Raw genomic sequence first — 24,742 nt, 5'->3', positions numbered from 1 at the left:
TAGAGTACAAAGGGACTGAACAGTAGAAAGGATTATTTGAACATTCAAATATGGTGAGGAAAGAGCATGAGAAAAGGCAGAGGGTGTTTTGTTACTGCTCCTTTGGTCCTCGCAGAACATCCCAAGCCCTCCCTCCCCTCAGCCTGACCTGTCAGTCTGACTCCCCTCACTTGTCTTGTTTAATATCTCCTTTCCTCGTCCCCTCTGATTCTAATTCCCAGCCCATGCATGGGAGTCCCATCAGGTGAGAGAAGGCATCTGGCAAACTCCTCTCTGTCCAGCAGATGCTAGAGCTGAAAGCATCACTCACCTCCAGTTTGTGACAGAGGGAGGTGAAGCAATGCACAAAGCACAGCAAATGAAAACAAACCTGCCTGGAAACAGACGGGCCATTGTGCTTTAGCATGCTCTAAACTCTTTAAACAAAGTCAGATTTTCATTTGGGTTATTCTTCCAGTTCTTTTCTCTCGTGAAGAATGCTGCACACACCCAGCTGGCTGTAGTAATCTGGGTTGTTGGGGTTGCTGTGCTGGGTGGCAGCTCAGAGCATCAGCTTCTGTGGGCTGGGAAATGCCACATCCTGGCATTCTGCAAAATGCTGTCTGTGTCTAGAAGTGGTTCCTGCCCACCTCTCATCTCCCCTCATGTGGAGGCAGTGAACTCTGTAACCTCAGACCAGAAATTTGCTTTACCTTGAATTTGGCCTTACACAAGCCCAAGAGAAACTGAACAGCTTCTGCTGCCCAAACCAGCAATCCCTGTTTCCTCCAGAGAAAAGCCAGTGAGTGGTTGAATGTGGATTCTGAGCCACCAGCTGGACCATTCTGTCCTGAGAAGGAACAGCAACATTTTTGGCTAAGTGCTAGAAGTTTGCATATAAGAATCCAAAAGGAGCATATGGCCACTGCTTTAAACTTGCCTTGTTCTTTAAAAATATGCTTTAGCAGAATTATCCTTTTCAGACCCTCTAACTGTGGAGTGAGAAAGTTTAATTCCCTCTTTTTTCCTTGCTAGAATAAGTGGCATCATAAATACTAGAAAGAAACAGAGTTATTTCAGGAATTTGGACTGAGTCTCATTTACAGAGACTTCCATCACCACTCCACTGAAGATAGCAGGGACTGTGCATGTGTTGTTTGAAGAAAGCTGTTGGTCCTTGCTCAGCTCACCTCAACTCCACCACTCACCTCAGCACCAGCACTGCTGATAAAATGGGCAGTGTTATCCCAGTCAGTCTTGGTGATAACAAGTCTGGGTGTGGCTCTTGGCTATTGCAAGTGACTGACAGTTTCACAGTGATATGAAACTGTCTTGAGGTATGTAAGTAACCAGGACCACAGCTAATAAACTGCTTTTTACCCCAGAGAATGTTGTCATTGAGAGCACCCAAAGGGCTTGCCCACTCACAGAGTTACTGCTGAAACTCTTCTAGCAATCCAGGAATTATTAATGATTAGTCGCTCTCAGGAAAGGTCCTGTAAACACTTCCTCCCACACTGATTGCTGTGAACAATTTCAGTGTGAGTGTGGGGAGAAAGCACACACAGCTTTGTGGTTACTGCAGTTCCCCAGCCCTTGCAGAGCTGTCCCACGGCATTTGCCCACGTGGTCGCCTCTCCTGTGATATTCTGTGTTCTGTGCTCCCTCTCCAAGGCACCCAGTGGGGCACCAGGAGGGCACCTGTCCCTGCCTTCAGCTCAGGTGGCTGTGCTGCTCTGCAGGGACAGGCACTCGTGGAACTCCCACCTGGGAGGGTGAAGCCAGAGCGAGAGCTCCTGACCTCTCAAGAGCTCAGGGAGAAGGTGGCAGAGGATGCTCCCAGCTGACAGAATTCCACCAAACAGTGCTGACCTCAGTGCTGATGTCAGCCTGGGACACAGCTTCTAAAATTGCTAGTAATGAAAAGGCTGGACACATTCCTACTTGAAGAGGCTTTTTTAATTCTCCATATGCTTCATTTAAAAACATTCCTTTAATCTTTCTGATGTTTGCAGTACCCTGGAGAATAATGAGAGTTCTTTTCTCATTTGATGAGTCTATTGCTTTTACAGGATTTGAAACACTTGCTGACCTGAGGAGCTTATGACAAAACAGGATTTTCAATTCAGATCCAACTTGCTCTGCCTTGCTTCCTTTTCTAATCCAGAGTGAACCTTATCTATTGTTATTTGGTATTTCGCATGCTGGGGTATCATAATGGAGTAATTACTGCCACAGAGAGGATAGAATAGCCTTGCTGTCAGTGAAGGAAACCTGTGAAAATAGCCCATCATTCTTAAAAAATCTGAAACAAGAATGGAGAAAAGCAGGAGTTAAACTGGCTCCTGTATAACAGTTGCTTTGTCTTATGCTTGATGTTCCACTCCTGTGCCCGATTCCTCAGTCTTGTCTTCCATGGTGACTTCATTAGCAATGAGATGCTAATTAAATTTCATATTTACGATTAGAAAATAAAATCATTGGACCTTTTTTAAATAGATTTTTATGAGTTTTGGCTCAGTTAGCTGAGTCAGCAGCATGGATTCTGCAAGGCTGAACATACCGGCTTTGAAAAAAAAAGATAAATAGAGCAACTAATGATGAAAGGAGAGTCTAATCTAAAACCTCATACAGTTTCTACACTGTATTAGCTTTTGAGCATAAGAAAAATAAATTTGTTTTGGTTCCTCACAGAAAGTCATGTAGAAAGAACCCTTCTTTTATTATGTTTCAGAGGGTTCAAAGCTTAAAATTCCATTTAATTCTTAAAATCTCAGTTGTGGCTGGACACAATATGCTGAAAAGAGATTGATGCATCTGCAGTGTTTGTCATCACCTGTTAGCTAGCAAAATATTTATTTCACTGCTTAGAATTAACACAGGTAAGCTCTGGCACACAGCATCTGCCTTCTTCCCCATGGAATGTTCACTGCTGCAGAGTTTATACAACACTAGAGAACCAGATCTACTTAAATACTGCTGCCAGCCAGATTTATAGGTGCTATAGGGAGCCATTCCCTATTCATGTAAAAATTAGCATCTCACAAAGCTTTAAAGGCCCATTTTTCCAACACCTAGAATTTGAAGAATGTTCCAGTTGTGAGAAGATTTTTGAAAGCATTCAACTTTAATTTAAGTGTGTACAGAAGCCCTGATTTTAAAAAGTGCTTAAAGCTCAGCAGCCCTGTGATTCATAACACCACCTTATCCCACACTCCGAGGAAAGGCTGGCAAAAATCTGAGCATTTATTTTGATGCCTAAATACCACCTGTGCTCTTAGAAAATCTGACCCTAATTGTGAGCTGTGCCCTGCAGCAGGAATGAGAAATAAGGGAAATCAATCCTCACGCGTGGGAACCGTTTGCTTGTGCTCATCTTGTGTGTAACCTCACCTCAGCCACAAATGCAACACTGCATTTAAAACAAAGCTTTTTCTGCACATTCTGCAAATGATTTTGCTGTCAGCCTATGCTAAGGAATTGTTGTGCTTCAATGCATAAGTTAGAAGAATAAAACAAACTTCCCCTGATTTTGAGTTGGTTACCACCCTTTGTGCTGTTAAACATCTAAAAATCAGGGTTTGGGTGCAAATAATCCTGCAAATCTTGCTTTTGTAGTAGGTTTTGTAGATGTTTAAACTGCAGCTGCCCATCCTTAAAGGCTGGGATGCTCTCAGATGGAATGTAATTCTGTCATCACTTTGCAGTTGTTATTTTCACAAATATTTATTTCCACAGCCAGCAGAGAATTCAATACAATTCTCATACTTCTTTTTACTTTGACTCATGGTCAAGAACCACACTAGGTGAAGACAAATAGTCAGATTTATTGCTGTTTTAGTACTTTGTTTCTTTGGTCTTTTAAAAAAAATACACATTAACCATGAACTGAACCAGCCAGAGTTTCCTGATGAGACCAGAGTTTAGTCTCTTTCCATGGTTAGTTAATTCTTTGGGGATAAATTTTCCGCATGAAAGCTTTACAGTATTTTATTCCCTATCATCAGAGCAATGGGCTTAGTTATGGAGAGAGCAACAGAAGATGCTTAATTCCTCCTTGCAGTGCTTTGAACATAGAAAATATAGAATTGCCAAGTATTTGGCATTATCTCTTCCCCAAAACAGCAAGACAAGGTCATGGAGACATTACCACTACAGAAATAATGGACAGACAATGTACAAACAGACCATTTTTCCTTTAGATTGCTACACAAGTGACTCACAGGAGCCCTTCTGCAAGACGGAGAGCGAATTGTCTCTCTGTTCTGCAGAGATTGCTTTCCTGCTCTTAATTGCAGGCCTTTGGTGACAGGGGATGGCTAAGGAAACCCAGCTGGGATCTCTGCAGGAAAAAAGGACCTGTTTGAGGTCCTCCTCAGGCCCTTGCTGATCCATTCAGAGCCCCGAGCTCCCCGTGGCTGTGAGAACACTTCCTCTAAGACTTCCCTCAGCAGCGGTGTCACATTTGAAAGTTACCCACTTTCAGCTCTGTTCAGAAGAAAAGGGAAGTAAGGCAGCCCCCAGCACCTCTCTGCCTGCTATATATAGGCTGTAAGTCTGGGAGGGAGGGTGGTGGGTGGAGGTTTCCGGAGCTGCATGTCACAGTCCCACAACACTGGTGAAAAAAGAGAGAGGGCACAGAGCAAGAGGACGTGACCAGAAAGCACAAGCAGGGAAGATCTATTCATAAAACAAGCACAATCATTTCCATGTACAAGGAGTAAAATATCAAGCTCCTTCTGATTCCTGGAGAGAGTTTACCCTTCCTAGACCAGGCTGCTGTGATTTATTGTAGGCTTTTTCTCGACAAATGGCATCCAGTTGTCCTCTGTGTGTGTTGAGTGCTGCTGGCTGAGATGTTTCTGCAGCTCTGAGCAAGGTGGAAGGATTTGGTCAATGAGCAGAGCACCCAGGACTGTGGCAGACTGTGGCTAGGAGTGGAGCTCACTTTTTCCAGTGAGGTGTTGGTTGTGTAAGGTATGTATGACATCGTTTCAGCTACAGAGGAGCTACAGGAGAGCAGCCTGCTCTTTTAAATCCGTCTATTTTAAAGTAATGGTTACAAATAGGTCACAAAAAGTAATAAGGTGTTGATCCCTGTTCTATCTACATAACCTGTGCATTTACATTAAATGAGCAAAATGTATGTGTGAACCATGGGAATCATCACCTTTAGGAGACTGGCCAGTGTTTGATCCAACAGGATATATTGTTGGAAATTAGAAGCTAAACACAAATGGGTACGTTTTTCAGAGCTGGATGGGAGCTATTGCACCTTTGCAGAGTATTTAAGATATTTAACTAAATAATGTTCTCATCACAATCAGTGTATGCTGCTCTTGTGAAACAGTAAACAGTTTGAATGGGGATTGTTTTTCATGTGTTTGGAGCAGTTTGTCAAGGTTGATCTTAAAAGGAGAGTTATCAGAGTTTGCTTCTGATTTACTCTTTCTTTATGTTTTGTGTGTTTTTACTAGCTGTGGGATTCTTTAACTGCTGGAGCTGTGTCAAGGGAGGTTATCATAAATATCAGGATAAGGTTCTTTGCTCAGGTGTTGATCAGGCACTGAACAGGCTCCCCAGGGAATGGCCATGGCCCCAAGGCTGCCAGAGGTCCAGGAGCTTTGGACAACACTCCCAGGGGTGCCCAGGGTGAGATTGTTGGGATGTCTGTGCAGGGCCAGGAACTGGACTGGCTGACCCTTGTGGGTCCCTTCCAACTCAGAAGATTCCATGATTCTATGATTCTCTGTGTAGATTTATATCTTATTTTCCTACCATGTTATAAAGCCTGCTATATGAAATATTATTTTCAAACTTTCCTGGGCCATGGTGAATTACAGTGAGATTATCTGACAGTATTCAAGAATGGAGTGTGACCTTTTCTGTTTTAAGAATGTCCTACACATTTACTGTCAGTTGTTTCCGAATTTGGAGATTGTTCAAGTGAGTGCAGTCCTCTCCTCGAATGCATTCTGTGTTATCCTTTGACTGCCTGGAGATGAGAGTATCACCTACAGAGGGTCATTATCTGACTAGATGGAAAGTGTTCTTCTCTCTGTTATTTTTTTAAACTTCTGTAATGTAAGAGTTTGTAGAAAGTGACAATTTTTTCAAGAAACAGACCAAGTAGGAGTTTTGTTTGGCAGAGCTACAATTCTTTCTCCCTTCCTGATGTGACTTGTATTAATAGAAGTGAAATGTTAACAGCACTGATAAGAATCAGGCTGTCTGTGCCAGGGTTGTTCAGGTTTCATATGTACCAGTTAATGAACCTTTGTCCTTACCAGGTTTCTGTGTAGCTCAGCCTGTGGAGGTTCCTCACAAACACTGGCTCTCTGCACCAAAGAATGTGCTGGGTTTTGTAATTCAAGCACACATTTACTGGGACCTAACCTACTGTCATCAAACCATTTGTATATTTGAGCAACTTGAATTTTTAATTCAAGGCTCCTCCTAAACACACAGGGCTTGCCCCTAGCTGTGCCTCCACCTCCTCCTCCTGACAAAAATCTCATTATCAATTGTAAAAGCAAAGTGAGTCAGTCTAAAGAAAAAATTAACCTGGGACCTAGTAATGACTTCTGAGACATTTGTTGGACCAGCATTCTCATGAGCCTTGGCAGTTTCTTTCTTAGATCTTGGCTTTTAGCACACGTTAGTTGAAAGGCAATGCTTGTGTCAGTAGCTGGTGCTCCAGAACAGAAGGGCAGCTATATAAACATATTTGTACTACGTTAGCACAGCTAACTCCTCATCACCATGCGGAACAGGACGGAGCATGTGTAGATTAAAGCCTTTATTAAATGTCAGGCACTCCACTCTCCACTGCTACTTTGCAAATCCTTTAAAACAGATGCACTGAAGTCCTGTGGTAAATTATTTATTTTAATTACTCTGCCATTATCTTGATTTGCATGCTCAGAAGTAACACTGATTCCTAATGTTTCAGGATCTGTGGCAGGTCCTTCCCTATTTATTCCCACATTCCTTGCCTTTGCCTTTAGTAAGGCTTTTCCTATTCTTATCTCTGTCTCACTTTTGTTCCTCACTTTCATTCTGTTGAGTTCCTCTTTCTCTAACTTTCTTTTTGTTTTCCTGCTCCCTATTTAATATTTCCTTTTCCCCTAACCTCACAATTTTTCACCCTTGATTCTCATCTTTCTCTTCCCTCTTCACTTTTTTTTCTTGCATCTCTCATTGTTCAGATCTCTCATTCTCATTTACTTTCACACATATTAGCATTCAATGAAGATGGTATGACAGTTTCTGAAACCTGGGTATCATATTCTCAAACAATATGTGAAAACAGAATAACACCCAGTGTAGATATTGGTATCAGGTGGAAAAATCTCTCTCCATGGACCCCAGAGGGAACCATGATTTGGGGTGGCTGGAAACCAATCTTTGGAGAGCATTCCAAGGTGGAAGTGTAAAATAGTGGAATGAAGTGTTTTGAACAGAGCATTTTCCATTCACTAGAGAGGAACTGAATTCTAAATTCATACCTGATTCAAAAGGGTGAGATTAATCCACCCCCAGAATTTGCTCCTCTCTCAGGTAATGCTTAAACAGCGTATTGCTGCCAGAGCTGGAAGCAGCTTAATTGTTTGTAGGAAATAGTGACACACAGAGAACTGACAGTTGTCAAAACATTGTTTCAGCTATTTGCAGAGGAGGATTTTTCCACTGTCTTTGTTTATGATCAATAATGTGTGTGCTACAGCCAAAGCTGATTGGATGCTGCCTTTTGCATGTTGGAGGCAGCACAACCTGCTCTCAGTTGGCCATTGAGCAAAATGAGTCATTTCCTTCCTGTGAGATCAGGTGATGGGAGCTCAGGGGCTCCAAAGCTGCCAGACTTGAGGAAGAGGTAGAGCAGATGCTGCCAGCAGGTGGGGTGTGAGGTGGGAAAGCTCCAATCTCAGCCTTTTCTGAAAAAGAAATCATTACAGGGTCCTAAGGAGCATTGCTGCACTGATATTGCATTGGGCAAATGAATGTTCTTAATGTGTAAATAGCGTTTTCCTCCAGAAAGCAATTGGAATTGTATAGAATTTCATTTGCAATTTCAAAACACACAAAAGCTCAATGTAGTAAGTGTGGAATTCAGTTCATTCATTGTTCAGCTCTTGGGCAATGTTATCCTGCAGCACTGAAGACTTGTCTGTCTTTGTTGTACACGGTGTTTTCAGGTTTAGGTGGTTCTAAGCAAACTGTTGGGTGTCCTGACTGACAACACCAATAATTGATCTGTGCTTTATGTATGAGTTACCCTTCTTTTTTCTGAGATGGCATTTTATATGGATCTGTTCTTAGGAAAGTAAATAAAGACAGAAAGTGATAATTAAAGAGAGTTCCAAGAGTATTAATTCTTCTGACCCCCTTCTGTTAGGACAGGAATAGTGATTAGACATAAATCTCTGATTTATGCAATTGCTTGGTTTGTTTGGATTTCTTTTTTTTTCAGATGGGAGAAGCACTGAATCACAGTACAGAAGTACTGAAGTACAGAAGGGAAAGGAACACAATAGAATTCTTCATTTCTTTTTGTCTCACTTGGGTTTTGAGCTTACAGTTAAAAAAATGAAGGAAATTTCTTTTCTCTCTTCTGAAACCAGATGAAGATGCTTCCAGAGGTTTCTTAACCAGTTAGGGAGTTTGGTTTGCTTCCTTCTCCCTCTCTTCTGTTCAGAAAATGGGAGTACTCCTCACGGTAGCTACTGAAGATGTAGCTTTAGCTCCCTGCAGGCTGCTGGTGTTTGGGGTTTCTTTTGTAGGCTGTGTGGAATGGGAAGATTGACTCAGTTGAATTGAATAAGACATTTTTTTGTGCAAAAATAATCCTATTTTGTGGTTAAAGCTTCTTGCTCTTGTATTACTTTGGTATCTCTTATTCTATTTTTTCTTTTATATTTTGTTGAAATAAGTAAGATGGTTGAATCTCTTGTATAAAGAAGGGGTTCTGAGATACACAGAATGGTTCTTTTTATGTGGTATTCTGTGACCCAAAACAGAAATACAACGCAGCCCAGCCAGCAGAGCTGCTGCCTTCAGAAAGTGTTGTGAGGTTTGCAGAGTCTGAAGTAATAAAACTGCACTAATAATAAATATTTTTCTTAGGGCTTTCCATCTCAGTGGTTCCTTGTGCTTTGCAGTCACTAATTAACAAGTCCTACCTTGTCACAAACATACCCTTTGCCAGCCTTGTTTGCAGGTGGGGACACTGAGGGAGAAAGGAAGGATATAAAGTGCAAATTCTTAAAGGCAGATGGAGACACTGCCTCATCTCCTTTCGGAGTCTGGATTTAGACATCTGTATCGAAAAAATTGCAAGGATAGGTAAGCAAATTTAGTCATCTTTATCAATGTTTAAACCTTTTAAAAATGGTTTTCAGTACCAGAGAACATCCAGAGAGCAGCCAACATAATTGGAAATTGCTGGCATTCAGCATTTCAGAAAGCCTGGAGGGCACACAGAGCTCTCCTGTCCTTAAGCAAAGGAATATAATTTCCTTATCACATTTTAAACTGTGACTTTCCTCTAAAAGTAAAAATAGCTCTAAATCCCTTTGTGGTTTTGTGGTTCTCTGATATTGCAAATCTGCACATATCCACACAAGCAGCTTTTGAGAAAATCACCCAGTTGTTACACTTTGTCATGTGAGGTGCTGTACACACTGCAGGGAAAAAAGACATTGCCCCACAGACTCTGGAGATGTGCAGAGAAAGAGAATGTGGAACAACACCCTCAAAATGCTGAGAAAAATTACATACACAATTTTGGAGTGTTATTTTTGTCTTTATTTTTGGTTTAAAGTATGATGATTCGTATGTAATTCTTTCATGCTCATCATTTAACATAAAATTCTGTTCTTATTAACTTACAATATGAAAAACATTTTGTGTACTGTGTTTTCTTTTTAAATACTGCCAGTCTGCAAACATCTGTGACAAATACAGAAATCCAAAACCTAACAATAGATGACCTCATCCAAAATAAACTTTCTTCTGCTTCTCAGTGCAAAGAGAAAACCCTTTTATCGTATTTCACAAAGGGAATATCAGGAAATCAGAAACCTGAGCTGAAAACTGCATTTGCTACATGGCAGTTCCTGACTATTGACAGGCTGGCAGGATTTGAGAGCACAGGGATGCAAATAATTAAACAGCTGAAGGGTTAATCTCTGCACCATCATGAAACAAAGCACAAAAAACAAAAATGAAGCTTTAGATGTGACCTGATGATGAGCACTTTATAGAACCCCTGGGTCTGAAGCCTGCAGGCTTTATTCCCTTGATCAGTGGAGAGTGTCACTGACATATGAGAGTGTGGAGTCTGAGTGAGAACAGAGAGCAGCTTTAACTGCAAGGTGATTTGTTCAGCTGAAAAATACACCACAGAAAAACCAGCAAACATCCAGAACGATTCATTTGTGTGTAACAGCCGGCAGAAGGATAGTCCCTGAGAGAGAAAAGGAGACAAGGGGAGCTGAGTGTTCCTTTTAATGTAAAAAGGGATTCTCTCTTTTATTTGTCTACATCTACAGAGACCTTTGAAATAGGTAGAACTAGCTGAGATTATGACTAGATTAAGCTTTCCTGCAGTTAAAAGCTATTTTGTATACTAACTACTGAAAGGAGCAGCAGGAGAGCAATTTTTTAACTGCTGTGGTTATTTCTGATTTCTTTTTGCTTAATATCTGTTGAAGTCAGTCCAAGTCTGTGAGTTCACACTTGTGGTTTGTAATGGATGCCATAGTATTTCTATGGCATATCACAACTCCTGGATGTGTTAGTTTACAGCTCAAGAGGTGTTGGAATCACAAATTAGATAATGGTAATAAAGATCAGATTAAATAAGTGATTACAAATTTGAAAACATTTTAAATCTGTCATTTTTAATTTTATAAGTGAAAACAACTTTTCTGCAATATCATCATAGGAAGGAAGGACAGAAGCAGGGAACAAGGGCTATAAAATGCCTAGAAAGTGCATGTACTGCTAAAAAACTTCTAAAATTAAAGCCAGTATTACAAGACCTTTATTAGTGTCCCACTGAGTTTCAGTTGTTACATTTGGGTTTTTGACCAGCACACCAAAATTTCAACCAATGGCAAGCATTTTGTTTCCTATTCAACACTATATTAAATACTAAATCAAATAATTATTTGCTCAGTAGAAGGAGTTCTGCAGTAATATCAGCTGATCATTGCTATTTTCTCTGGAACAGCTCCACAGGGATTGTGCTCTCAGAGCAGCCTGGCCAAAGCCTCACAACAAAGGCATCACCTCAAGCTCCAGGGAGGGGAGTGATCCCTGGGACACCTCCCTGGGGGCTGATGGGCAGCACAGGCAGTTAGGACAGAGCTTACTGTGATTCTGCAGGGCTTTTCCAAGGTGGAATTCCAAAGGAAGCAAAAGGGAGAGTCTGACATTCCTACATGGCAGTGAAGGACCACTCCATTGAATGTCATTTCTCAGGGCTTGAACCTTATAACAGACTGTGTTTAGCAGGAGTTTGCTACCAGAAATCTTTTAGAATTCTTAGCCACTCATCCAGTATACTTATTACTTTCCCATTAAACATTATGTCCCCAAAATAACAGTGTGGATGTATTATATCCATACACAAGGGACTATTTGATAAAGATTTTTTTTAATGTCAGGTAAAAACCTGACAAAAAAAAAAAAAAAAAAAAAAAAAAGAGTGTTCATGTTGAGAATTACGCTGATGAGTGAACTCTTCTTTGAATCATTTAGTGGAGAAATCCCTTACTAATGTCCTGAGGGAACTGCTGACAGTGTGCAATAATTTCTGGTTCAGCGCAGCAGATTACAAGATATCTTGCATTTTATGAAATTCAGGCAAGTGCTTCTTTTGCACTCTGAGATCCATCTGTGAGCTCCCTGGTACGCTCCCAGAAATTAAAGGGCCTGTGACTTTCTTTTTTTCAGCTGCAGTGGATGCTGTGGCTGTGAGCTGACTGAGGCACTGTGTGACCTTCTGCTTCACTGTCTTCTGCTCCCCAAAGTCCAGCTTCTCCAATTATGTAGCATTTGTTAAATTCACCTTTGAAGTGAAATACAGTTACTTCTAGAATAATGGTGGAGAGTAAGGTTCATGAGAATGTGTGAAGACTTCAGATGAAGCTCTTTCACCTTTAGCATTCCTCCCACTACAACCTGCTTTGTAAAGATTTTTCTCTATTGTTTTACCTTTATTGTGCTCGTTGCTTCAATGTAATCTTTACCACATATAAATACTGGCATTCAGTGAGAATTTCACCCAAGCAGTGTGAAGTTCATAAGATCAGGGAGATTTTCCCCTAACTACAGCCTTGCCTCATGATTCTGCATCCCACTGAACTGCCCTGGTCTTCCTGGCCCTCTGGGGACTGCTGTCTCCCCCAAAATATGTAATCCCCATGCAAGTATCAGAGCAAATATGGAATAAGTGGCTCCCAGGATGTGAAACTGTAAAGAAAATTCTGCTGTAGTGTAGCAGAAGAACAAAGCCCTTGCCAATACTCCCTTAACTTGTCCATACTGTGAAAAACCATCCAAATTTTTCTCACAGAGATATTGAAACCCACACTAGGATTTTTGACAAATTGGGAAAGCTTTTGAAAGCATCAAGCAGAGAGCATGCATTGTTTTTGTAGGAATATTCTGTATTTCATTATGTGAGAACACTGACAAACACATTATTTAGCAGATTAGCACTTTTGGCTTTAGTTTTCAAAATGAGGAATTAATACCCCTTGGCTATGCAGCTCATGAGCTGTTTTTGCTCAGGGATGCTCAGTGTAACACAGGCTGCTCCCCAGTTCCTAAAGCTGGAAGCTGAGAAAAACAGCATGTTGCTTTTGAGGTCTTTAGTTACTGATTACCAGCAAAGCCTCATAAAACAGAGCTCTGGTCTCATATGATCCAAGAACTGCATATTCTTCTTCCACCAGGGTCTCTGAACTTGAAATAAAAGCTTATGGTCCACGTGCCACCTGGATCACAAGGCCCTATGAAAGCCAGAATGCAAAAATAGTACTAGATGAAAGGTTAATATTTATCACAAAATAAAGAAGGAAAGATTTTTTTTTTTCCACAAAGTTTCTTTAGTTTTAACTTCAGTACAAGTTTTCTTGCCTCACTGTAGCCTGCCATGTAACCTTCTATAATGAGCTGGGTACAAATTAGGAGCTGGCAGGAAATTGCTTCACAAGCACTCAGAAACCGTGTGACAACATTTGCATGAGTCAAGAACATTTTCAGACTGCAGTGACACAGTGCCGTCACCTGCCCCCTCCTGCAGGGAAAGGCAAGGTCTGAGCTCCCAGCTACCTGCACTCACACCCCTCAGTGCCTCCACAGCCAGCTGCAGACACAGACCTGCCTTAACCATTCTTGTGTGCAGCCACTTACAGGTGCTGGCTCATCACATCTGTGCAGGTTCACCTCAGTACAGCTTGGAGGAGCAAAGGAGGTGAGGATGAAAGCCTTCATTGCCTGCAGCCAGTATTTGTCTTTGCTCTGAGCACTGCAGGTTCATTCCCTTCTTGCCTTGCGCCATGCCCTTTGCCATTGACTCTCTGGAGCAAAGGCATCCTCTGACTTGTAAAGAGCTCGGTGGAGTTGGCTGAGTACAGATTCATTACTGGAGAGCGATGAGCAGTAGTTCACAGACTCAAGATAGCACTTCTGGGAACTGTCATTTCCCAGACGAGCTGTGGACAGTCTGCACTTCAAACATCTTCAATATTGGGCAAATTCAGCATTAGTCAGAAGTGGTTCTGAGTTCACCCCATATGACATGGAAGCACAAAAAAGTACCGGGATTGCAGCTGTCCTGCTTGGAGTTCATTTGTCACTTGTGTCCCTTGCTCAGGAGCAGAGCCAGAGATGGATGACTGCCTGGAGACCCTGAAAGATGAGGAGGAGGCTTTGTGGGAGAATGTGGAGTGCAACCGACACATGCTGAGCCGCTACATCAACCCAGCCAAACTGACCCCCTACTTACGGCAGTGCAAAGTCATCGACGAGCAGGATGAGGATGAGGTGCTCAACTCACTCATGCTGCCCTCCAAAATCAACAGAGCAGGTAATTATCTGGTCAGTGGCTCCATCTGAATCTCTGTCTGAATAGTTTTGCTCTACTAAGTCTGGAGAGAGCCTGCATCAAGTTACAGATTATTAGATTGAAACTCATTTTATTTACAGGAGGTTTAAAGTACAGGGAGATTCTGCTGCTATTTTGATAACAAAGACTCTTTCCAGTACTGTGCAGACTGGAGCTCATGGGGTTCAAATTCCCATCAAAGCTTTGGCAAATATTTCAGTTAACACAGGCAGCAGTCAGTGCCATTCCAGGAGTAGTTTTCAGCTGTCTTGCAGTACTTTGTGATTTGTCACTGGAAGATATGCCATCCCTGCTTGGTAAAGGCTGCACTGAACAACTTGTCCTTTGAAATTTCTGTGCCAGAGACCAATTTGCCCACACTCCCTCAGAATAACACAGCACAAACATACAGAATTGTTGGCATTACTTTATGGGTTCAGCTGAACTCAGTTAATCAGCCGGATTTTGCACAGCTCGTTGCCAAGGCAGGGATGAACCTTAGGAACATCAGGGATGTGATATTTGCTCATGCTGCTCGTGGGGCTGATGTGTCACCTCTCTGCTGTCTGTACCCAGGCCGGCTGCTGGACATCCTCCACACCAAGGGCCAGAGGGGCTACGTGGTGTTCTTAGAGAGCCTGGAGTTTTACTACCCTGAACTCTACAAACTGGTGACAGGGAAAGAGCCTACACGGAGATTTTCCACTATTGTTGGTGAGTAGAATCAATCACAAAGGAGCCTGCTGAAGTAAGGATTCTCTGGAAGACTGGCATGGTTTTTTTCAGCAAGAAGTAGAAATAAAAGCTAATCTTGTTGTAGAATGCTTTCAGTCTCCTTCAAAGCAAAATGTGGTTGGTAATGTTTAAAGCAAAGGGACATCCCAGCTGTCTGAATGAAGCTTCAAATGGAATGATAGGCATTACCAGAATTCTCAAGAGAAGCTATATTGCAACAGTGGACTAAATTACACTGACAACTTACACACGTGCAGCACATCATAAGCATTCAGATTAATTGTACTTGCACAGATTCATTGTACAAAGGTTGTGCTGTTTCCACAGGCTCAGCTGAAACAAGACAAATGTAAAGGCTTCATCTTCTAGCCAGACAAGCTGTATGTGTGTATATTGTGATGCTGATACCAGTGTACTGTGTAATATTTGTGCTGTTCCCAGTTAGACATACAGCTGTGTGTGAATTTGTGTAAATTCTGTAACTTTGTACATATTCTGGGCCTTTTGTTTCTTACATTGTTCTGCTGATCCTACTTATTACTTTATTGATAAAGTAACTTAATAAGGTACTTTACCAGACATTGATAAGCTGTTCAAACATTTTCAGTGGAGGAGGGACACGAAGGCCTTACCCATTTCCTAATGAATGAGATCATCAAGCTCCAGCAGCAGGTGAAGACAAAAGACGTGCAGCGCTGTGAGCTCCTGGCCAAGTCCCGCCAGCTGGAGGATGAGAGAAAGCAGCTAAAGCTGAACAAGATAGAGCTGCTGACCTTCCAGGAGAGATACAACAAGATGAAGGAGGAGAGGAATAACTACAATGATGAGCTGGTCAAGGTGAAAGATGAGAACTACAATCTGGCCATGAGATATGCCCAGCTGAGTGACGAGAAGAGCATGGCTGTGATAAGGAGCCGGGACCTGCAGCTGGAGGTGAGGCAAATGCTCTGGGCAGCAATGGAGGTGCCAGTGGCAGCTGGGAAAATGAGACCTTCTCTGACAGCAGAAAGATGTGGAGCTCTCATTTGCTTTGCTTATGCAGATGATTGAAGGCATCACTGTACAGAAATGCCAACTGCAGTGAGGTGTACTAATGGCAGATAATGAATTAACAGAATAGAACGCAAATATAAATAAAATGTAAAACATAACTGCTTGCTAAAATCTTAATTTTAGCTTTTTTAGGCTCAGTAATATCTTGGTACACTTATCCAGCAGTATTGCTGGGGGGATTGGATACATTCAGAAAGATATCCTGAATTTTCTCCTGTTTTTCCTGATCCAGATAGTCCATGTGCAAAAAGCACAATGTGTGGTCAGCCTCTTACATGTTCATTCTGTTTCATATCACTTTATTTATTGGAGGATTGAGAACATGCCACATTTTTTTTTAGTCCAGGTAAGCACAATGTGTGGTCAGCCTCTTACATGTTCATTCTGTTTCATATTGCTTTATTTATTGGAGGATTGAGAACGTGCCACATTTTTTTTAGTCCAGGGAGTCTAAAATTTCACAACCAGCCCATATGAGTTGTAGCTGGCAAGTAACAGGTTTGTATTTGAGACTTCACCAGTTAAGTTGTGGACATTCAGCACCCAATTATCAACCTTTCATTAGCATTCACAGTTTAAGCTATTTTCCCCTGTATGTTTTCCACCTGGAAGTGAGAGTTTTTTCAGAACACTAAATGTCAGAGCTAGAGAAAATCCCCTTCCTCTCCTCCTTCTCCTTTTCTCTGCTCCCTGTAGATTGACCAGCTGAAGCATCGCTTGAACAAGGTGGAAGAGGAGTGCAAGCTGGAGAGGAACCAGTCTTTGAAGCTGAAAAATGATATTGAAAACCGACCCAAAAAGGAGCAGGTTCTGGAGCTGGAGCGTGAAAATGAGATGATGAAGACTAAAATCCAGGAGTTACAGTCCATCATTCAGGTATAAAAGCAGATTGCTGCCTTTAAAAACTCACACATATTCCAGTTACAGTGCAGGAGGTGTTGGCTGAAACCTCTGCCTGCAAAGCTGCAACCAGCAGAAGTGCAAAGTTTGGATAGACAGAAGGCTGCTTGTACAGCTCCCAGCTGCCTGGAGTGCTCCCTGTGCAGACACATGCATGAGGAGGAGTTCTACAAAAATAGTCCTCTAAAAAAATCAAGTGTACATGAGAAATTGGCTCTTCCAAGAGTGCAGTGTTTAATTGCTGAACATTGTACCAGCCTGTCATTACAAATCTGTGTTAAACAGCCAGCACAGAACTTTTTGACAGTGGCTCTGCGTACCCTGTGCTAGGTTGTTGTCATGTCTTTGCCAAAAGGTTTTAATGAAGCAGAGGATGATAAAGGTTCCTGTACTTGAGTGGTCACTAAGCTCCAGGGTGCCCTGCAGAACCTGCACAGGGAGCTTCACCAGCCTGTGTTTGGGCAGGTAGGGAAAACAGTTGATGTGCAGCACATTTAGGACTCCTCTGTGAACAACTTAGCCAAGTATTGGGATATATGTGAGATTACTTAGCACTTTGTTAGAAAAGGCTTGTGGCATTTTAAAAGGACACTTAAAAATTATCAGTACAAGGCGTTTCAGAAATGGCCCTAGCCTCTAGCAGTGCCTAACAATTCTTAGTTCTAACACAAATCCAATTCAAAGTTTGAAAAAAATGTAGAATAGAAGATTCTGGGAGTTCTGGTGCATGTATGTCTCTTATATTAATTGAAATGGTCTTACAGCACATAAAGAAACAGAGAAATAGCTAAAAATAGGATTTAAATTCTCCTAAGTGAAAGTATAAATAAACTCGAACCAGTTTACTTTAGAAATGCTTAGGTATGCTTAGAAATACTGGGTAACCTAAATGTCCCTGAAATCTCCAACTCAGTCTAGATATTTCAAAAATAAATATGCATATTCCTTGCTAGCATTTTATGCCTTTTCCATCTTCCATTTATGGTTAATTTTGGATGGCAATTATGTGTTGGAACCTGCTTTGGTAATCTTGTTCATTTTAAATCTACAAGAAATTATATTCCTGGACGATGTAGAAAATGAAGCAGTGGTACAAGGTACTCCAGGCATGTTTAATATTCTCTGAGCACAGCCCTGCAAAACCTGTGCATGCCTTAAAAATTCTCCTGAATATTTTCTTAGGCCCTGCTCTTTGGAAAAGGGTGATTTTTGTGCTCAGTGAGAGCTGATTAATAGAAAAGAGTTTTGAATGCAGGGCTTGGAGTGAAGAATTGTCACTGCATCCAAACTGGATCAAATTATAGCCAGTACAATAGAGCAGTAAAACAGTTCCTTCATCAGACTATTCTGACAGCAAAACAGATTTTATTCTTTTATCTTTTCTGACACTGCTTTAAAATATGAACAAATGTCCATCTTTTGTCCTGCTTCCCCATTGCAGTAGCTTGTTAATTTGCTATTCCTCTTGCTTGTTACTGTCTCTGATACTTCTCTCCCTGCAAAACTATTTTCTGTTTCCCTGGCCTGGCTCTAAAAAATGTCTTTCCTCAGGCTGACAAGAGGGGTTTGCCAGATTCAGACAAAGCCATTTTGGATATTCTGGAACACGACCGTAAGGAGGCACTGGAGGATCGCCATGAGCTGGTCAACAAGATCTTCAATCTCCAAGAGGAGATTCGTCATGTGGAAGACTTGAGAGACAAGGTGAGGAATGGAAGGGTAGAGAGATGGAATATCCCAGGCTGGTGCCCAAAATGCCTGTGAGAGCAGTGGTGGCTAACAGTTTGTCATTTCCAGTATCTTGAGGAGAAAGAAGATTTGGAGTTAAAGTGCTCAACACTAGGAAAAGACTGTGAGATGTACAAGCACCGCATGAACACTGTGATGATACAGCTGGAAGAGGTGGAAAAGGAGCGGGACCAGGTATCTCACAGTTAAAGTAGGGGAATATCAATAGCAAAAGCCTCAATCTGCTCTGTGTCACTTTGGGGAATTGTAGGTAATTGGGCCCAAAATACCATTATAAAATAAGCAGTTAAAAGAATTTCTTGTTGGGATTTGCATTATGGTAATTAAACACAGGGTAATATTGGGTTGTTTCCACAGTGTAGCATCTGGCAGGCAGGACCAGGATCTTAACAGCAGATCCTGCAAGGCTTTACATCAGTGTCAAGTCACCCCATTTGCACTCTGGGACATTTTCCCACCAACCCAGAGGGAGCTGTAAATGAACTGCCCTCATCATCATAATTTTTAATGATGCTACTGTGGCACATGCTGGTCCTGATTGCTGTGTTAATGGGTGACTGGGTACCACTTCTGAAGTCCCCATTTCCAACACCTCACAAACAAAAGCAGCAGGAGGAGGATCTGCTGCCCAGGTGCCAAGGAGGTTTCGTGCCCCGCTGCAGGCGTTCCGCTCGCGCGACGAGGCGCAGACGCAGTACTCGCACTGTCTGATTGAGAAGGACAAATACAGGAAGCAGATCCGGGAGCTGGAGGAGAGGAACGACGAGCTCCGAATCGAGGTGGTGCGCAAGGAAGCGTGCATCGTCAACCTGGAGTGCAAACTGCGGCGCCTCTCCAAGGACAGCAACTTCCTCGACCAGGTACGGCTGAGCAAGACAGACAGCATCTCTTCTGTTCACAGAATTCACAGAATGAGCAGGTTGGAAGAGACCTTAAAGATCATGGAGTCCAACCCACGTCCTAACACCTCAACTAAACCCTGGCACCCAGTGCCACATCCAGTCTTGGTTTAGACACATCCAGGGATGGCGACTCCACCACCTCCCTGGGCAGGCCATTCCAGTACTTTGTCATTCCTTCTGTAAAAAACTTTTTGCTAATATCCAACCTATATGTCCCTTGACACAGCTTGAGACTGTGTCCTATGGTTCTGTCAATGCTGCCTGGAGAAAGAGACCCACCCCACCTGACTACAACCACCTTTCAGGGAGTTGTAGAGAGTTATAAGGAAGAGACTTGTTAAGACTTGCTTTTACAAACATTTTGGTCTGGAAGGGAGAGAGGACTTTTCTAATTCTTTCCATAAATTAACTGAAAAAAAAAAAATCTACTAAATGTCGTGTTGTGAATTCTTTGCAATATTCTTTGCAATATAAGAATAGTGTTTTGCAAGTTGTCTGTCATGCACATGGCTTCCCAGAGGCTGCTGTTCCACAGCTTGACTTTAAATGGAAGGGGGAAAATGCAGAAAAACTATTATTTTCTACACTGGGGTAGAAACTGCAAATATTTTTAGGAACATGAGTGAAAAAGAATTTAGTCTGTGAACAGAAATCCCCACAAATCTCAGCCCAAATTACTGGTTGGGTCTGGAGCCACATTCTGTGTGAGCTTCTGAAGCACTGGAGTTGCAATGGGTTCAATCAGATTACTCTAAAGGAAGATTATGAGCTTGTTGTACCAAACTGGTCTCAGAAATAAAGTGTTCCCTTGTGGTCTTTAGAGTTTGCCACGGAATCTTCCCATTACCGTTATCTCCCAGGCCTTTGGGACTTCTGGCCCAAAAGCCAATGGTCAGGAAGCCGATGACTCCTCCACTTCTGAGGACTCTCCAGAAGACAACAAATTCTTCTTGCCTGATCAAGTTCGTCTCAAGAGAAGAGTGAACCTAAAGGGGATCCAGGTGGGTCTGAATCCCAGGCTGGAATAACACAGAGCAGGGACTTTGAGAATTATCAGACATAACACATGTTGTGGCTGTGCCTCTGAAACTGCTGTAAAGAATAGATCTGTGTATGATAGTGAGCTGTGTGTGATAGTTTTTGCCCTATGGTGATTTGCATCTTGAACAGCAGATCTAATCAGGCTTCATAGACTGTTTTCTGTCCCTTCTCCCCATTTTCTGTTTTCTTCTTGCTTCTGCTGTTCATTCACATTCTTGGAGCGTTGTCAATAAATTGATTCTTTGCCTTCTTAACATTAGTGGGAAAAAAAAATGACATAATGCCTGAGGTCCAGCACACACTGAAGGTGAAAAACAAAGCGTTGGTGGAAAAGCTCTCAGCAGCTGGAAGGAAAAATAGAAAGAAATAGACACGATCTAGAGCAAAATTAACTATCTAATTTAGAATTAAATTATGGCAATTTCCTCACCCCTAACAGGAAGGGGGTAGCATGAGTTAGGTTCATGCTTTCCCCGACTAGCTGCATTCACATGGCTATTATCTGATGCTGGATTCATGATCAGTAAAAAACCACACAAAAATCTAATATTCGGGCTTTTGAGGTTCTCTTCCCTTTCATCTGCACTTGAATTCTCCCTGCCCTTCATAACCTTTCTGAGCTCTGACTGTTGTTATTACTTATGGCAATAGAGCTGCATTTTTCACATTGCACACTCCAAAAGGATGCCTGTTGTATTAACAGCTGCCTGAAACCAGTCCCAAGGCACCCACTTCACCTTTTGTCTCTTTTTTTCTTCAGCAGAATCTGAAAATTGCAATGCATTTGGGCCAGGCATTCAAAAGTAGCCAGGTTGCTCACACTCCATCACTGCTGTTGTATTTAGATACCTAAATATCTTCTAAATTTGGGGTCCTGTTGTTTAAAGGAGGGCAAGTGTATTACAACATAACAGTGAAAAAAGGTGGTGAAAATATCTGGCTTACAGTGTGTGGTAAATATTCTGCATTTTTGCTGATTTTTGTCCTCTTTCTTTTAGATAAGTCCAAGAGCTAAATCTCCTGTCAGCATGAACAAAACATCAGAGTTTCAAGGTCAGAAAGAGCACTCATGTCCTTATTCCTTTTCCATTGCTTTGTCTCTTTCACTTAATCTCTTTAAGTTGTTTAAACAAATATGCCAACCAGGGAAATTCTTAACTAAGTCCAAGTCAGTAAAAAAAAACAAAACAGTGTCTCTCACAGTTACAAATGTAATGATTAAAAGTGATCCAGAGTTCTACTTCATTGTCCTCTCCATCCAAAGGTACCTCCTCAGGCACACGATGTGCATCCCATAGCTTACCTAAATCTTCTGTTTACTCAGTTTTCCATTTAGTTTACAGAAGTTGTAAAGTCATTTGTGTAACATCTGTACTAAAAATCATTATACCATTCTCCTTTTGCTGTTGGAAAAATCATTCAAGCTGAAAAGGCCCTAATTTAGTGATTGTCTAATGAGTTCCTTTGTCCTTCAGCAAAAGGGAATTAATTTTAAATCTAAAACATTGCAAAGCCTAGGGGAGGGGGATTGACCCATGCCCCAGCCAGCTGCCAAGTTACCAAATGTTTGAGCTACTCCTAATTCCTCTTGTTTGTGTAACACTACCCCTGAAACACCAAACCCCATCAGAGGCAGGACTTCATTCAATAGCTGTGTGAGGCCCTGTTGGATAAAATATCCTGGGGAACACAGCTCCTTCTCCAAGGAATTCCATGTTAAACATCAGCTTTGTTGTCAGGCAGTGTGCAACATTAGTACCAGTCAGAGGTGCTGAGGAAGAGAAGCAGTCCACATTCACTCTGTGTTACCTGGGGCTGCTGAGGCATCTCAGGCTTCTTGATCTTTGTTGTAAATTCTTTGTTGTAACAAAGTGCAATTCAATGAGCCAACCTTGCAAATTGACAGATTCAGGTGGTGTAATTAAAACATAAATTCATGAAACAGTCCTTCTTTAATTTGTCAAATAGCATTCACAGATCTACTAAAAACACTCAGGACAGAGCTGAGAGACAAAGTGGGCAAGAGTCTGTGCAGAGGGTGGGAATTTCTGTGCTTTGCTGGGAACTGCTGGGGAATGGGAACCAGAGCTGCAGGGCAGGGACGTGTCCAGGGCCCCTGTCCAGTACCAGACCAGCTGAAATGGAAAGAGAACATAAGTGCAGGGGCACATCTGTGAAAGGCTCTGCAGTGGAAGTGCTCTGACATGTTTCTCTCTGGTGTGTTTTCTCTGTGTGCTTCCCTTGTCCCTGGAGTGCAGCAGCCAGAGCTCAGGATGAAGACGGGGCCGAGGGCAGCACCGGCCGCACGGACACGAGCTCCTCCGTGTCCATCAGTAACTCCATCAGCAGCTGTGAAGTCACCAAGATTGTAAGGATGCCCCTTGCTTGTCTACAGCCATCTCTCCTAGTGTGGTTCAGAGCTTGCACAACTCAGTATTAGCCCTTCCCCAGCATCCCAGCTGTGATCCCATTCAAGGCCCTTGTCAGAAGCTCCCTTAATCCTTTTGCCAGCATTTTGTTAGAACTATGTTATTAGTCTTTCCCAAAATCACAAAATTGGTTTATGTTTATTTAAAGATATTTCAGAGGTATTTATGACCTCTTGCTGTCTCCTCATGCCATTTAACATTTACTGTTGGAAGAAAGAGATTTGCTTTAAAAGCTGCTTTGTAACTTATCTGAGAAAATGTTAAGGGTTTTTTGAGTTCTATAATGCTTTTCCTGTCTATAAGTAACAGCGAGTGAGGAAAGGGGTGCAGATCACAGTTGGAAATTTCTGCATGCCATAGTCAAACCATTTCTTCCCTGCTTGCTGTATCCCCATAATCTTCCAAGGTAGATATTCCATTATACATATGTGAGCACTGACACAGCAGGACAGGCAGATAGAGAGAGTGCTCTTGCAGAGTGTTAATAACAAAGAACAAAACATTTTCTAGAACACCGTGAAAAATGCTGCCCCCAGGAAATTAAAATTATACTCAAGAATAGCCAGGAAAGAACTTGCTGCCACTCGTAATAAGCTTAGCTGGGTTAGGAATATTTGCTGGAATATCTGTTGGATGTTTAGATGACTTATACTGTTTTCCCTCTAGTGCAATTGAGGGTTTAGTTTCCAGTGCACTGGAAGATTAATTATTTAATATATAGAGATCTGTATTTTTCTTCCTCATTCCAACTACATATATATATTTCTATAAGTACACATACTGCTTTTCATCCCCCTCCTCCTATGTCAGCTGTGCCACACACAGAAGTAAAGTTACAATGGCTCAGTAAATCAGGCAGTTGTGTGGTCACAGGAGAAGGTGCAGTGCCAGCTCACAAGCTGTGCATTGTGCTAAAAACTGGGAAATATGAGTGCTCTTGGATTCTGCACAGGTAGAATCAACTTCTCTTCTTTTTTCTGTGTGTGCTTCTCAGTGCAGAGTACAGCCAGTGCAGAGCACCCTCGCTAACGCTGCTGTGAGTTAGAAGTGAGAGCACATTTCAGCCAGATAGCCTTTCTGACACCTTTTGGTTTCTCCTTCAAAGCAAACCCTGCGAAATCGCAATGACAGCATCATGTCAACCACCCCCGAGCCTCCCGGCAACGACTCCATCGTGCGGCGCTGCAAGGAGGACACCCCTCACTGCAGGTGGGGAAACCTGCCCTGAGCCACAGAGACAAGGGAAAAGGGGCTCTAGTTGGAGAGCCTCTATAGAACCCACAGAATTCACAGAATCCCTGGGTTGGAAGTGTCCTTAAAGATCATCAAGTCAAACCCAGTGCCACATCCAGGCTTTTTTTAAGCACACCCAGGGGTGATGACTCCACCACCTCCCTGGGCAGGCCATTCCAGAGCTTTATCATCCTTTCTGCAAAGAACTTTTTCCTGATATTTCCCTTGATGCAGCTTAAGACTGTGTCCTCTGGTTCTGTCTATAAGGCATAGGATTAACCTAAACTGCTCAACGTTCAGCCCTTCATCCCACATTTTGTCCAAAGCACTCAGGGGTGTCTGAAGTTCAGGTGGGATGAATGACACATTGACTGTAATGCACAGAAACACAAACAGGACTGGAATGCCTCAGCACTTATGCTATTGGAGAGTGCTCTCCCTGCCTTTGCACACTGACCCAGACTCAGTTTTTGCCCCTCAGCTCCCTGCTGCCCTCATGTCCCTGTTCTTTCCCCTTCTCTCAAAGCCCCCCTTCCTCAAAAAGCTGCAGAAGTAGAGCAGAGCTGTTTGCACATCTGTGAGGAGTGAGAGGAGAGGCAGAGGAG

At 42.3% G+C, this 24,742-nt stretch overlaps 1 protein-coding gene across 1 annotated transcript in view; it reads left to right on the top strand.

Moving 5' to 3' along the window:
• Window positions 1-24,742, top strand: part of CARD11 (caspase recruitment domain family member 11) — a 43,914-nt gene that overhangs the window by 6,824 nt on the left and 12,348 nt on the right. Inside the window, exons 2-12 of the mRNA XM_041401689.1 lie at window positions 13,865-14,077; window positions 14,672-14,809; window positions 15,438-15,763; window positions 16,580-16,759; window positions 18,335-18,487; window positions 18,581-18,706; window positions 19,195-19,392; window positions 20,256-20,435; window positions 21,474-21,528; window positions 22,734-22,843; window positions 24,010-24,113. Of these exons, the coding sequence (XP_041257623.1) occupies window positions 13,865-14,077; window positions 14,672-14,809; window positions 15,438-15,763; window positions 16,580-16,759; window positions 18,335-18,487; window positions 18,581-18,706; window positions 19,195-19,392; window positions 20,256-20,435; window positions 21,474-21,528; window positions 22,734-22,843; window positions 24,010-24,113 (1,783 nt within the window). The remainder of the gene's footprint in view (window positions 1-13,864; window positions 14,078-14,671; window positions 14,810-15,437; window positions 15,764-16,579; window positions 16,760-18,334; window positions 18,488-18,580; window positions 18,707-19,194; window positions 19,393-20,255; window positions 20,436-21,473; window positions 21,529-22,733; window positions 22,844-24,009; window positions 24,114-24,742) is intronic.

The sequence above is a fragment of the Onychostruthus taczanowskii genome, unplaced genomic scaffold, assembly GCF_017590055.1.
Source record: "Onychostruthus taczanowskii isolate IOZ18803 unplaced genomic scaffold, ASM1759005v1 scaffold19, whole genome shotgun sequence".
Classification (NCBI taxonomy): Eukaryota; Metazoa; Chordata; class Aves; order Passeriformes; family Passeridae; genus Onychostruthus; species Onychostruthus taczanowskii.
The sequence above is the reverse complement of the archived record's forward strand: the minus strand, read 5'-3'. Positions and strand labels throughout refer to the sequence as shown.